General features: G+C 38.3%; 1 protein-coding gene across 2 annotated transcripts in view; it reads left to right on the top strand.

Annotated features, from left to right (window-relative positions):
• The window catches only part of pccb (propionyl-CoA carboxylase subunit beta), a 56,923-nt gene that overhangs the window by 31,717 nt on the left and 8,824 nt on the right, over positions 1-16,382 (top strand). For both annotated transcript variants that reach the window (XM_048604828.1, XM_048604827.1), the window contains exons 9-12: positions 5,274-5,355; positions 10,532-10,655; positions 13,521-13,628; positions 16,213-16,313. In XM_048604828.1, coding sequence (XP_048460785.1) covers positions 5,274-5,355; positions 10,532-10,655; positions 13,521-13,628; positions 16,213-16,313 — 415 coding nt within the window. The remainder of the gene's footprint in view (positions 1-5,273; positions 5,356-10,531; positions 10,656-13,520; positions 13,629-16,212; positions 16,314-16,382) is intronic.

The following is a 16,382-nucleotide window of genomic DNA, read 5'->3' as shown; positions in this document are numbered from 1 at the left end:
TACAATTTTTCCACATCTGACCATATGATCTACATTTTCTGTTTGCACTATATCAATACATTGCATTGCTCCTAGTCACATTTCATGTTTTTTTATTTTGCCTCTTCATTGTAGTGTTGGTGTAAGTTTTCAATTTCTGAATGCTATTCAGTCCTAATTCCAAAAAGTGCTGTAAACCGATCTTTAAAAGTATGTTGCTTGTGTGTATAAAGAAATGGTATTAATTTGAAAACTATTCAAGATCAAAACCTAATCTTTTGTCATTTTGAATTTGTTTTTAATACTTGTTGCTGACAGTGGAATTCCAGTGTGTTGAGTACTAACTCTTTATTTGTTATTCATTTCATATTCTTCATTTATCATGTGTTCCAAAACAGATCTATCTAGAACATGGAGGGTTTAATGTAACAACATTTTAACGTATTGAAAGTCTTGTAATTAAGTTCACAAGTAGCTTTTTGAGGAACTGATTGGTCCATGGTGAAGGTTGCCCTCTGGTGGTTGCTGGGAAAAAATTCTCTGCTGTCTGATATTGGGGAACAATGGCATCTAGTGGCCATTGAGTTGTAAACATTTTCCAGGTTGTGGCTGAAATTTTTGTTAACGTTTTATTAACAAATAATCATTTTTGTAATCCTGAAGTTCTATCGATAAAAGAAATAAATAATTTTGGAAGCTTACTGTTTGTAACAGCTCTTGCATTGTCAAGAAAAGTGATGTTGGAGGAAATTTTAGATCCATGTTATACTTACACGTTTACAATTATAGTGTTGCCTCTCTCGTCCACACTGGACTGCTGGAACCATTTAGGCTTCATCAGTAGAGGCGTAGGGTACTAAAGAGCAGGGAGGTTATGAACTTATAGAAGATACTGATTAGACCTCAGCTGGAGTATTGTGTACAGTTCTGGGTGACCCACTATAGGAAGGACGTGAAAGCATTAGAGAGAGAGTGCAGAAGAGGTTTTTGGGAATTGTTTCAGGGATGGACACAATTAGAGAAGTTGGAATTGTTTCGTTCACAGCGGAGGAGTTTTAGAAGTTTCAGAATTTGAGGGGTCTGAACAGAATGGATAGGAAGAAACTGCTCTTAAATAAATCAAGAACCAGACGGCACAAGTTTAGTGTTTTACAAAAGGAGAAAATGTGAGGTGAGAAAATACACAGTCAATAATGAGGGTATGGATGCAATGCTTGGAACGTACTGGAGGCAAGGTCAATTGAATCATTCAAGAGGGTATTGGGTAATTATTTAAATAGAAACAGTGTGCATGCTTACAGGGAAAAGGCAGGAGATTGACATTATGTCTGCACCAGCTTGCTGAGCATTTTAACATAACGTACCAAAGGGCTGCCTTCTGCTCCCTGACAATACTGTGATTGTTTACCTTTGCAAATATGTTAGGTTTCAAAGTTTGTTGGAATGTTGGCACAAAACAAAATCACTTGGTAAAACATCCAATTAGACACCACACCACAGAGGTGATATTAGGGCTAACAACCAAAAGTTTGGCCAAAGAGAGATGTTTTTAAGGAGTATCTTAAAGGAAGAAAGAGAAGTGGGACATAGACCGCTTAGGAGCTCTGGCTACCAATGGTGGAGAGATTAAAATTGGGGATTTTGGAGAGGCTAGATTTACATGTGAGCTGATGCTTCAGGAGTTTGTGGAGGAGAGGTGTCATGGAGGGATTTGAAAACAAGAATTTAAAAATGAAGGTGTTGTTTGACTGGGATCTGCTGTTGAATAGCAAGCACTAGGCTGATAGGTGAAAAGCGCTTTGTGTAAGTATATACATGGATACCCAAAGTTTGGATAATCTTAAGTTTATAGGTAGTGTATAGATAGTGGGGAGGCAACCAGAATTGTGTTGGAATAATAGGGTCTAGGAGTATCAAGACTCTTGAGTTTAAGCAGCAAATATGCTGAGAGTAAAGAAAGATGATGTAATGGAGTTGGAAATGGGTGGTTTTAATGATTACACAGGCTTTGATTGAGCTATATTAAATACCTTTTAATAGAATTTGAATTTGTGAGAAATGGAAAATCTTTTATTATAATGTCTCTTCCTACTTTGCAATGGATTTAACCTTATCTGATAAGTTTCATACTAGATTCTTTCTCTGCATTTGGTTTCAATGCAATTAGGGCTTTTTTTTAGCAGGGCACCACATTTGGCAGCAGGGTTAGTTGCTTGATAGAACATGGAACAGTACAGCAGAGTACAGGCCTTTCGGCCCATGATGTTGTGCCGACCTATTATCCTACTAAGATCAAACAACCCTGCATACCCTACATTTTACTATCCTCCATGTGCCTATCCAAGAGTTGCTTAAAAGTCTCTAAAGTATCTGACTCCACTACCACTGCCGGCAGCGCATTCCATACGCCCACCATTCTCTGTATAAAGAACCTACCTTTGATATCTCCTGTACACTTTCCTCCAATCACCTTAAAATTATGCCCCCTTGTAATAGTCATTTCCACCCTGGGAAAATGATGCTGAAACTTCTGACCCTTTTTCAGGAAAAAGGGTCAGAAGAGAGCTGCTGCCCAATAAAATAACTGGCAGCTAATGGGGTAACCATTACCTTTCTAAAAATAAAACATCCCATAGCCTGTTTTATACCTATTACTGAAAATGTTGTGGTGCTGAAGTGTCAAGCAAGAAGTATGGTAGGACAATGATGAATGCTAAGGAATTACAGCTATTTTTGATTGTTAGATTCCCGGACAGATACACCATCTTCCCTCTGAATTTCTTGGCATCCTTTGACAGGCTTGCCTCAACACTGACACATTGTGTGCAGCAAACCCAATTTTTGTTATGCACTCTCTTGTCAATCATGTTGTTCACTCTACTGCTGCAGACTAACCTTGCCAATTATCTTCTTGTCCAACTTGTATTCCAGCTGACCTTGTGAACTCTGCAAGTGAATCAGTTGTTACTACCCTTCCATGTATCTCCCTCCAGAATGTCTGTCCAGTTGTTCACAAGTCCCTCACCATTCATGAATTTAATATGGGCAATTCCTACAACATTGTGGCCGTAAGAGAGACATTGCTGAGTGCTGAGGACACTTTTCTCCTTAATGAAGCCTCCACATCTGGTTATATTTTTGCCCACTTGCTCTATGTCATGATTGCCAGTGTTTATGTGATACTTATCACCAGACCACACCACGGCCTGACTCCTGCTGCTCTGGCATACCCCTTCTTCACCTGCGTCACCTCTCTTTCAACGTCACTATTCTGTACTATCCTTTTTGAGTTTAATTTTTATGTTTTCCTCCTCACCTCTGCAATGAATAATTTTCCTTCTTGATTTCAACCTAAACCGTCACTTCAACTCATCATGTACCCTCTCCTTTGAGCTCACTGCCCTATTCTACCTAAACCTCTCCAAACCGTATTACACTCAATTCCATGACATTGCTAATACTAATGTAATAAGCACAGTTAAGACCATTTCTGATCGCTTCCTTGTATCAATCATTCACTATCTGTTGCCTGCTTCCATCATCTCTATCCATCCCTGTTAGGAGCTATTCCCAAATCACTTAAAACTACATTTTCAAAATGTCAGCTTTTTTATTTATAGAATCCTCACAGTGTGGAAACAGGCTATTTGGCCCAACTAGTCCACACCAACCCATCCCTCTACTCTATATTTCCCTTGGCTAATGCACCTAACCTACACATCCCTGAATGCTATGGGTAATTTAGCATGGCCAATCCACCTAACTTGCACATCTTTGGACTGTGGGAGGAAACTGGAGCACGTGAAAACTCTCACAGTCAGTCATCTATCTTAACTTGCCCTCTATTTGCCAGAACATTCTGGAACAACTGGTTTACTCTGTCACCCCCTCATTCCATTCTTTGACCTAGTCCCCAGTAAAACCATTACACTCTCACCCCAGTTGCTTTTTTGGTACAGCTCTCCTTTCCAATTCATTAGAGCTACATTGACTTGAATGGATATGTGGACAGTTAGTTTAGCTATCCATCATTGAATCTGGCTGGTCCACATAAAGTACAGTTAGGTCCTCTTTTCTGTTTAAAATTGTTCATTATTGCAGGCCCTTCCTGAAATAGAGAGAACCTCTTGGTTTCTTATCCACAGAAACTAATGTTCCAAAATCCTTCTGTTCTCTTCTCCACCCTCACCTCTAACAAATGCGTGTAGTTCCTGGATTTGCAGACTGTCTGATCTGTCTGTTTGTCGCATCACTCCCTTTCACATGTCACCTGGCCAAAATTCAGTGAATGCTCCTCTTGTCCCAGCCCAAACTCTAATTGTTCTCTAGTTTCGTTCCCCATACTGTCTCTGAGTATGGCTTATCCACGAAAACAACCTAGTTTTCTCTAGATCTTATTCCCACCAAATTGATCACCCAACCTCGCTTCTGGGACCCCTCTCAGGGATTGCTTCAAATGTTGATCCTCTTTTTCATTAAGTGTACTGGCATCACTTCTTTTCTCAAAAGAAACAATCTTTGATGCCACCATTTTTGCAAACTGCTAACCTGTCTTCAGGAGCCCCTTCCTCTTTCTCTTTCAAGCCCTTAAATGTGATGTGATGTTACCCAACTTTCCTGACATTCTCTGTTTGAATCCCTCCATTGTATGGAAGAATTACTCTACGGGTTAAGAGTGTTTTCAGCATTTTCTGACTTCACTTCAGATCTCTGGCATCTGCAGTATTTTGTTTTTTTTCGGTTAATTGTCCCAGCACGGCTGAGCCTTCAGTTGCCGGAGTCCTACATTCTCCTTTTTTAACCGCTCCTTATTTCTGAACAAGTTAATTTGGTACTTCCCTGAATGTTTTAATGGATTGGTTCACTACATTTCTAAAACATCTTTAATGTAAGTTGTATTGTTTTAAAGCACGTTTTGTAATGTATGTAAAATATTTATGTACTCAGCATGATATAGCTCAGTATCATTCTAAATTATAATCCAACAGCATTCATTGGGGTGATGCACACATCACTTCGCTTATGCAATGCTTCTCCAGCTGCAGAGCTTCTCTGGTTTTTAAATGAACAGAGTGTGTAGTGGTATTATCGTCTTATTGGAACATTCCCTCTTAACCGTATCGATCCATATGTTAGTTTGTAAATCTCTGACTGTAGGATATTGGTGTTGTGTAATGAGAATCAGAAAGGCGATCATTGAAGCATAAGTAGTTAACGTTTTATGGGATATATAAATGGTTGAGACTGTTTATGAAAGTAAAATTTCTATTTTTGTTCTTTTGCTGCTCGTATAGTGACCGGCTGGTACCAAGTCTGGATACAGTAGTTCCACTGGAATCCACGAAAGCATATGACATGCTGGAAATCGTCAGTGCGGTAAGATGTTTTGACTTTAATTTCTCAATATTTAATAACACAACATTAACACTCAAAAAGCAGCACAGAGTTGTTTGCTGAAGAGATAGTATAGAAGCTGTCTGACAAAACAGAGATAGGGGTGTCCTCAGTTATTAAAATTTATATGCATTAGCTAATTGTGATACATCAGATATATAACTGAATGCTGAAATCTTTCAAATCTGGTTTTGTAGGGGGTGCACTTTGTAAAACAGGAGTTGGCTTTATGTATATTAGTGGATCTTTTACCCTCTGAAGCCTAGTCTATGCTTTGTGGATCATGGCTGATCTGTATTGAACTCCATCAACCTATCTTGTTTTTGAAAACCCTCCTACTTTTTTCCTAACACTTAACGGGAAAAAAAGAGCTAGTCGCACTGCTGCAAGTTTCAAATAATGTAAAGCTTTTTGGGGGACTTTTTTTCCCTATTGGTGTGAATGTAAGTTGCATTTCCTGACATCTTTCCTGAACAAAAGCAAAATACTGTGGTGCTGGAGAAACTTAAAAGGTTTACCAGCTTCTGTGGAGATAGAAACAGAGGTAATGTTCTAAGTCCAATATGACTCCTTTGAATCATAGATTCAATCAAAGCAGCCTGTTTGGTCAGTATCCAATTGTCACCTTTAAATGTTCGTTTCTTGCAACAATGGCAAACATTGGCAGTAGTTTGTGCCATCTACAGCATACACTGAAGTAATTTGCCTTCCTCAACAGCACCTTCTAAACCATGATCACTACTAATTTAGAACACCTATGTAGTTCTATCTCTGTCATTGGATCAAAATCCCAGAACTATCTCTGCAACAGCATTGCGGGGGTATTACTACATAGATGAACAGTAGCAATTTAATAAAGCATCTCACTACCGACTTCACATGCCTTTTAGGAATTGATTATAAATGCAAGGTTTGCCAGCAATGCTCATGTTCCAAGATGTTTAAATATTCTTCATTCCTGCTAAGCACTTCAATTAGATTAACCCTTCTGTATTAAAGGGAATATAATTCTATTCTGATCAACATGTCCTCGAAATTTAACCTGTGCAATGCTCAAAGTGTAATAAATGAGATTGATGAGCTGCAGGCTGAAGTAGCTATTTGGGATTATGAAAGAGGGGAAGGATGGACATTTATTATTTGTAGCAGTAATGCATTTTGAATGTATACACAAGGATTAAAAGAAGGTTTGGGGTTGGATGTGTTGATCAGGAACACAGTAGTAAAAGAGGAATTGTGTATTAAGGATTCAAAGACTCAATTTGGTCGTAAGTAACGTACAACAGAAGAGCTATCTTACTGCACCATTGACCACCGGGTAGTATAACAGAATCACAGTTGTTATGGTGTAAAAGGAGGCCATTGATGTATCATGTTTGATTTGATTTTGAATAAACATTGACAGCTTATTAAAATTACTTTAGATCTGCTTTCTTGTTCTTAATCGTTTTACACAGAAGCAGTGTCTCCTTATCTCATAAAACCTCTTCATGATATTGAACACTTCAATTAAAACTCCTCCGCGTCGTCTCCTCTTCCAGGAACACAGTCCTAAGTTCTCTAATCTATCTTCATAACTGAAGTTTTTCATCCTTGGAACTATTCTTGAAAGTTCTTCTGTACTCTTTTCAGTGCGCTCAGATCCTTAAGTGCGATTCCTACATTTGTATACCATGTCTTGTCTCTAATATAAGACAAAAAACAAAGTGCTGGAAATACTTACAGGTCTGACAGCATCTGTGGAGGGAAATCAGTTAACGTTCTGGGTAGAGTGACCCTTCCTCAGAACTGGACTTATACATATTCAGTCTACATTTCTTGTAGTCTATTCCCCTGATAATAACACCTAGGATGTTATTAGCTGCTCTCTCCACCTGTCCTACCGACTGTAATGACTTATGCACATATACACCCAGGTATCTTCTCCTGAAGACCCGTTAGAATGTCTCCATTTTCTTTCCTCAATGTATCATCTCGTACTTCTCTGTATTGAATTTCATCTGCTACCTATCTGCCCACTCCATCAACTTGTCGTTATCCTTTTAAAGTACTAAATTGTCATCCTCACGGTTCACAATGCTTCCAAGTTTTGTATTGTCCACCCACTTTAAAATTATTCTCTGTACTCCAAAGTCTGATACAGTTTGGTAGTACAGAACATGTTGTCAAAGCCTTTCATCATGTGTACACATCAGAACATTTCACCAAATGCTGGTTCAAGCCAAAAAAAAACATTTTGTACTGTATTGAGAGGAGGGCAGGTATTGAAGGGTTGCTACAAAATTGGAGAGATCTGCCTTGACTGCATCTGTTGTATGTAGCCTAGGTGGTGTTTGACCATAGGTTGTCCATGACCATACTTATTACTATGAAAGTTGTCTATATACACTAAAGAATGTTTTAGCTTTCTTATACTGAATAGTAAAGCTCATTTTCTTTGTTCAAAACTGTTGAATTTTGTGGCTTGACTATTTGAGTGCCCTGGAGCTCAAATTTCACTGACTTGAAATAAAACAAAAAGTTACTGATCCTTAACTAGATCATCACATTTGATGGTCTCGTTAGGATCACAGTGAAAGGAATGTTGGGGCCATAAAGGAGACTTTGTAGAGGCAAAGAACATAGCTGAAGTACTAGGTGAGTACTTTGCATGTGTCTTCACTAGATCAGAGGATTCTGACAATGTTCCAGTGAATTCAGTTTTAAAAAAATGATGGAGGAAGTATTTTAAGAGCACTTTGTCAGGGTGAAATGTAAATTTAAGTAGGTAAAAGTAGTAAGGGTGTTAATTGTAGAGGTTCTGGTCACAAACTTTCAATTGTCCTTGGACATGGGAATGGAGACAGAGGCTTGGAGGATTGCAATATTACATCTCTGTTCAAATAAAGTCAAAAGTGCAAAATTTGACAACTTATAAGCTAACAAGGCCAGGACGATAGCCAGGATCTGGTTGACAGGGGGTAAGTAACATTCATGCCACATAAAGTCATTGCATGGCGTATCTCCAACAAGAGAAAATCTAACCATCGTCCTTTGACATTCAATGGCATTAGTTGAATCCCCAACCATCAACATCATAGTAATTATCATTTACCAGAAACTGACAAGGACTAGCCATATAAATGTTATGGCTATGACAGCAGGTCAGAGGCTAGGAAGCCTGCAGTGAGTAACTCCCCTCCTGACTCCCCAAAACCTGTCCACTAGCTGCATGGCAGAAGTGTGATGAAATACCCCCCCCCACTTGTCTGGCTGACTGTAGCTCCAACAACACTCTAAACCTGATACCATACAAGACAAAGCAGCTTGCTTGATTGATGCTCCATCTATTACTTTGAATATTCACTCCTTCCATAACCAATGCTCGTTTTCAGCAGCATATCTACAAGATGTGCTGAAGAGATTTATTGAAGATTCTTAGACAGCAACTTCCAAAGTCACAACCACTGTCATCCTGAGGGACAAGGAAGGCAAATACATGGGAACACCACTATCTGAAAGTTTTCCTCCAAGCCATACCCCATTATATTGCTGTAGCTTCGATGTTGCTGGGTCGAAATCTTCCTGACTGCAGCAGTTCAAGAAGACAGCTCACCACTGCCTTGTCGAGGGCAACCAGGGTTGTGCAATAAGTGCTGGTCTAGCCAGTGACACGCACATTCCATGAAAGAATAAAACAAAAGGTCAGTAATATAGGGAAGCGTTGCAGTAATAATGTGGGAGAAAGTAAGTTGGTATTTAGAAATGTTTAAGTTTTTAAAAAAAAATGAAAGCTGTTGCAGATTTGTTAAAGGCAAATCATTTTTAACTATCTTGATTTGAATTGCTTAATGACTTGAGAGTTACATGATTGGTGTGCATATGAACTTTGAAAAGATGTTGATTAAGCCCACACAGTAGACTTGTTAGCAAAATTGAAGCCCATTACATTCAGGAAGCAGTTGCTGAGTGATTATGAAACTGGCTGGGGACAGAATTCAGGGTAAGAGTTAACAATTGCTTTCTGAAGGGGAGTGTGCACTGGTGTTCCCTTTCAATGTGTGTTAATGATCTGGACATAAATTTTAAAGTTTGCAGATGTTATGAAATTCAGAAATGTAGTAAACAGTAAGGAAGGTAGCAAAATTTCAAAAAGACACAGACCTAATAGTGAAACGGGCAGATATGTAGCAGATGAAATGGATTGGGCATGTGTAAAGTGATTCATTTTTGGAAGAAAGTATGCAGAACTATGGCAGGACATAGTGTGTAGAGTTTTGATCTACAACGGAGTTGGATTAGTAGGTCAGACAGGAAAAGGGAATTAATCAGATCAGTCATGATATCATTGAAGAGTGGAGCAGGCTTGATGGGCAAAATGCCCTACTCCTCTCTCTGATGATACTTGTGAAAGATTTTAAGTTAGTTGGAAAAGCTAGAAACACTGGGACTGTCTTTTTTAGAAAAGAGAAGGTTATGGGAATATTTGATAAGAGGCGCTCAAAATTGAGAGGCTTTGGTAAAGTAAATAAGCTGAAACTGTTTGAAGTAGCAATAGAGTAAATAACACTGACCAAGGAACAAAAGACAGCATGATATTTTGTTAGCAGTAAATTGTGATGATCTGAAATGCACTGACTGATATGATGGTGAAAGTAGGTTCAATAATAACTTTCAATTGGATGAATACATTAGAAAAAAACTGACAGACCTATAGGAAAGAATAAAGAGCATTTTTTCACAGAGCCAGCACAAGCATGATGGCTTAATAACTTATTTGGAAGATGCGCCATCCTGATAAATGTAATGATTTCTTTTGTCTGTCAGCAGCATTTACTCATTTCTGTATTTGCATCCCTAAATCTTCAAGCCCATTGACTGTTCCAACTTGGTTATTTGAGAGAAATGTTTCTAAATAGTCACTGTTTTTCAGGCTTGATGTATACAATCTATTTAAATGCACATTTCTTCAGGTCCTGTGGGTCAGTGATTTCCTGCCTTCCACTCTTGTGAAATTATCCTTAGTGTGTTGTAATATCTGTAATGAATGATTCTGTTAGCATTGCATAGCCATGTTGTTTTGGGATTCAGCTGAATTTTGAGACTGTTTGAAGAATGCTAAGTATTTAACCTTTTTGAAGCACATTTCAAAAAGCAGTCACCTTTGAAACTGTTTTAGATTGCAGATGAAAGGGAATTTTTCGAGCTCATGCCTAATTATGCGAAGAACATTATTATTGGTTTTGCCAGGATGAATGGATGCACAGTGGGAATTGTAGGTAATCAACCTAACGTGGCTTCAGGTGAGTGTTTAACTTCACTGTTCCAAAAAATTCCCATCTTATTGACATTGCAACATTATTGGATATAATACAATTAAAAACACTTGATAAAGTTCTCCACTGGGTAGAGTCTTAAGGAAGATGAGTTGTGGTACGTGGAGGTTAATTATCTCAATGGCTGCAGCATTTCCTGGGCTGATGTCTTGGATCCAACCATCAGCTTCTTCATCAATGACCCTCTTCAATCACGAGATCAAAAGCGAGGATGTTCACTGATGATTACAACGTTCTGTACTATTCCCAACTTCTCAGACATAGGCAGGGAAATCTGGACAACATTTTCACCACAAATGTCAAGAAATGATCACCTCCAACAAGAGAAAATCTAGCCACCTCCCTTTGACATTCAAAACAATCTCCAATATCAACATTAAGGGGGTTACCATTGACAGAAACTGAACTGGATCAGCATTCCCACATGCTGTGACTACAAGACAGCAGATCAGAGTCTGAGAATTCTGTGCCAAGTAACTCATCTCCTGCGTTGTCAAAGCCTCTTTACCATCTAGAAGGCACATATCAGAAATATGATGGAGTAATCTGCATTTAACTGAAGGAGTGCAGCTCCAAGAACATTCAAAGCTTAACATCATCCAGATCAAAGCAGCCTGCTTGATTGATACCTCATCTACCACCTTTAAATATTCCCTTCTCCACCACTGATACCAGCGACATGATGCACTGCAACAAACTCATGAAGGCTCCCATGACATTCATCCTTCAAACTTGCAACCTCTGCTACCTACAGGACAGGGCAGACTGATGCATGGAAACAGCATCAGTTGTAAGTTCCTCTTCAAGTTATGCACCAGCCTGAGTTGGAACACCATGTACATGAAAGTCATTAGGATAATTTCCAGACAGTTTTGATGTGTACAACACATGAGATAAGAATTTACTTCTGTTAATTTTATTGAATTTTATTAAATATAAAGACTTAATAGTGGAAAAAAAACATACAATAAATTATGAAAAATAGAAAATGTGTCTCATTGACGCTTAAAATAAGATGAAGTTGATGAAAGTTTACTCAAAAGTAGAGGTGCACTTTACAGACCCAGAAATACAAAGCGGTGTGTCATTATTGTATCTGAACTCTTTTATTGTGTGGACATGTTTCCATCATGCTTAACTGCCCAAAGCCTTGACTAACTAGTTATTAACACTGCAATGGATGAGCAGAATGAAAAGTGTGGGGAAGTGAATAGCAAAGACATGAATGGTGGGAGTTTACTGTATATAATGTAAAATAGTAATGTTTTTAAAAAAAGGCAGTCATGCCCCATGTTGCATTTTTAAATAAAGCTATTATAATAGACTGCATAATGCCTAGGTGGTTATGCAGAGTTTTCTGTTGAACCACTCTGGATTGTTAGTTTGAAATTCAAGAGTTAGTCAATGCCCCACTTTGGGCTCGTTGTTAAATATTTGCCCAATCTGAGAGAGCAATCCTCAACTCTCGGTTGAATGTGGCTGGAAGCGGCAGCCTGGTCTGCTTTGCAGACTCTTATTCTTTCCAGGTTACGTTCGCATCTACTTTGACACTTAATTTTAGTGTTACTTGTCCATTATATTGATGGTAACCAAGCATAATATAACTCAGTGAAGATTGTTGCAAAGTAGTCACTTAAATCTTCATGGAACTAAATGCAGCTGTCCTAAGAAATCCATTAATGGACTAATAATGTTCATCATCGTCTTCCGACTCCAAACATAGCTGACAAGGATTTTATCATTGCTGTAGCCAGCTATCCTTCACTTTATTTTTAATGACCTCTGACTGCTTTGTTCCCTGTGGAGCAAGTTCTTTAAAATCAGATTTATTTTAAAGTATCTTGCTGCCAACATCATCAGCTGCAGAAAGCTTATTCATGCATATAATGGAAGTGATTTGAGTTTGAGGAGATATACTGGAATCTGAATTGTGGATATGGTAAAGAAAGGAAAGCAGACCGAGCTCTGTAAACAGCACCAAATGGTAAAGTATGTGGAAATATTAAGGTAATTTTGTTCCTATTGAGTCTCCAATCTTGACTGAGGAAGTTAAGCATTGAGTTGCAGTGGGCAATATTAGCAAAAGCAGAGCAAGTTGTTTCCTTGTGTACTTTGCTGCAAATGTTGCAAATATTGCATTGCAAGGAAAAATGGGTCACGAATAAGGTGTTGTACCCGGAATTATTGACAAATGCAGTTTAGTTGAGGGGTATAACAGATAATTAGTCTTTAGATCTTGGGCCTGAGAATATGCTAGAATATATTTTTGTTCCTATGGGGGACTCATGAAGATCTGATGAATTATGTTTCTATACTGAAGTAAGGGTGTTGATCCTTCCTAAAAGTTGCATCATAGGTAGGAGGTCAGTTGGCTGGATGGCTGGCTTGCGATGCAGAGTAATGCCAACAGCATTCATTTCCCAGACTAGCTGAGATTCCAATGAGTAACTCTGAGAGAGAAGCCCTATGATGTGCTAGGACTAAGGCAACTCTACTTTAATGCTGCGGGATGGTACTGCTTACTACCTTGAAGAATTTTTAGTTTTCAGTAACTTGTATGTTTACATTTTGATATTCTTAATGCATTACATCAATGTTGCTTTAAATAAACTCACGGTACTAATTGAGATTTCTTTAGTCTTCATCACCTCATTCAACCATTTGATTATTAAAAACTATGCTTTCACTCACCTATCACAGCTTCCTGCTTTATCTTTCCTTAATTTCTGTTAGACTTGGTGGTAGTGATGACTTTCAATTTTAATAAAATCAGGAGTAATGAGATTAATCTGATTGACTTAAAACTGAGATATAATTTTTTTTCTTTTTTAGGTTGTCTAGACATCAATGCTTCAGTAAAAGGAGCCCGTTTTGTCAGATTCTGTGATGCATTTAATATCCCCATCATTACATTTGTGGATGTGCCTGGATTTTTGCCAGGTACGACCTAAAATCTCTTGACACCATGAACAATATCCATGTTTGACAGTGGTTCCAAATAATCTGTGTCAGTCTCATATAAAATGCTATAATATTTAAATTCTCATTAGTTCAGTTGCATGCACTGGTTAGGGTGAGTCACAACAAAACATTTTCATTTCAATGATTAGCCTAGTATTATTATCCAGTTCTACCTTCTCATCACTTGATTTTTGCTGTAATATATAAACTTGTATGCTTGTAGGCAGGTAACTACTTCTCAGACAGTTAAAGATAATTTGGATGCCAAACAAAATTTTACTTGGAGTGTTGCTTCAATAATACTTAGTTAACGGTCTGCAGGATAAAATGTGAAAAATCTGGAAATTGCTTTCACTGTAGCCTTGCTCCTCCCGAGCCTTCAGCATAATAGCAGCATCTCACCGAAGACATCATCATTGTAACGTGAAAAGCATGGAGTTTCTTTTTTAATACTCACTAGCTATACATTAAATTCACCAGGAAAAAAAAAGTTACAGCTTGTACAGTTTGGTGCTGTAATAAGTCATGATAATGACCAAGAGATAATAGTGTGGAGCTGGAGGAACACAGCAGGCCAGGCAGCATCAGAGGAGTAGGAAAGTTGACGTTTCAGGTCAGGATCCTCCTTCTCCTGCCATAAATCAATTATGTATCAAATTGGCAGGCTCACTCTGAATCCCATGTGATCTAACTTTACTAATTAGTCTACCATGGAGATCCTCATCAAAGGCTTTACTAAAATCCCAATAAACAACGTCTACAGCTCTGCCATCATCAACCTTTTCTGAAACTTCCCCCAAGAACTCAATCAAGTTTGTGAGACACTATTTTACTCACAAAAAACCATTGCTGACTATCTCTAATCAATTTCTGCCTCTCAATGTCCATAAATCCTATCTTTTTTATAATCACCTCCAACAATTTACCCAAAACCGAAGTCAGACTCACAGATCTATACTTTCCCAGTTTCTGCTTAGAACGTTTCTTAAACAAAGGTACAACATTAGCCACACTCCAGTCATCAGGCACCAGACCCGTTTGTTTTGATGATGCAAATATTTCTGCAAGGGGTCTCGTAATTTCCTCCCTTTCTTCCCACAATGTTCTGCCATTCATTACATCAGGTCCCAGAGATTATCCGCCATTATATTCTAAGACCTGAACGTACTTTTCTGTAACATGAGCTGCTTTTAAAACATCAAAATTTATTTCTCTGCATTCTCTAGGCTCCATTTCTTTCTCTACAGTAAAACCTGATGCAAAATATTCAGTTTGTGTATGTCCCATCTCCTAGGGTTCAACACAAAGACGACCTTGTTGCTGTTTAAGAGGCCTTACCCTCTCTCTAGTCACCCTTTTGCTCTTATTGTATTTGTAGAATCTTTGGATTATCCTTAACCTTATCTGAGAATACTATCTCATATCTCCTCTCTCCTCTTAAAATGCCCCGAAACTCTGCTTATTGATTGAGATTCAGTTGAACCAAGTTTTCAATATCTAAAATAAAATTCTTTTGTTCTTGATTAGAACTTCAATATTTTTATTCATCCATTAAGGTAAGATCCTTAATCTTACCAGCCTTACCCTTCACTCTAACAGGAAGGAAATGCCTCTCATTATAACACTCAAACACCTCCCACTTGTCAGACGTCCTTTTACCTGTGAATAGTCTACTCCAATTAAAAACTTTAACTTTTATGGAAGGATTATCCTTTACCATGACCATTTTGAAACTAATAGAACTACAATCGCTAGACCCAAAGCGTTCCCCCACTCTTACTTCAGTCACCTGCCTTGCCTTATTGCCCAAAAGAAGGTATAGTTTTGCTCCTTCTCTCGTAGAAGCATCCACATAGTGATAAAGAAAATTATCTTGAATACATTTCTCAAATCCTTCATCATCCAAACCTTTAACACTGTGTGGTAGCCTCAGTCAATGTTTGGAAAATTAAATCCCCCATTATTACAACCTTATTATGCTTATATATATCTGACATCTGCCTACATGTTTCTCAAATTCCCTCTTGTTGTTGGGGTCTATAGCACAATCTGATCAGTGATCTTTCCTTTCTTATTGGTAATTTCTACCCATATATTTTCACTGGATGATTTTTCAGAAGTATCTTCCCTTGTTACAGCAGTAATGTATTCCCTAATCAAAACACCTCCCCCCGCCCCCCCCCCCCCCCCCACTTTCTTGCCTCCTTTTCTATCCCTCCTATTGGAGATTTGGAAATGGATTTTTTTGTGCAAGTTTTGGCAAATCATTCTATCTTGTTAATGTGTATGTTGTGTGTAAACTAACTTATGCTTCCTGGTTCAGACTCCCTGTACAACAATAAGGTCTTTAATTTAACTGGGCATGCTCCCATATCCTCTCCAGTGGCAGAGAAGTTGAAATGGCTTCCTAATAACTGCAAGCTTCAATGCAAAAGGAAGTGAAGCATTACTTATTTACGTTGACTGCAAATTCAAACCCATTATACTTTCTTCATCTAAAACCGAAAGACCTCATGTATTTCTTCTGGATTATGTTTCATGGTGTTTTCATGTGTCTACACAGGAACTAGCCAGGAATATGGTGGAATCATCAGACATGGTGCAAAGTTGCTCTATGCGTTTGCTGAGGCCACAGTGCCAAAAATTACAGTGATCACACGAAAGGTAAAAGAACGTGGAACTGTAGAAAAAAAATCAAAAGAACTGCGGATGCTGTAAATCAGGAACAAAAAC

The sequence above is a fragment of the Rhincodon typus genome, chromosome 13 (genome assembly GCF_021869965.1).
Source record: "Rhincodon typus isolate 14 chromosome 13, sRhiTyp1.1, whole genome shotgun sequence".
Classification (NCBI taxonomy): Eukaryota; Metazoa; Chordata; class Chondrichthyes; order Orectolobiformes; family Rhincodontidae; genus Rhincodon; species Rhincodon typus.
Note: the sequence above shows the minus strand (reverse complement) of the source record. Positions and strands in the feature narration are given on the sequence as shown.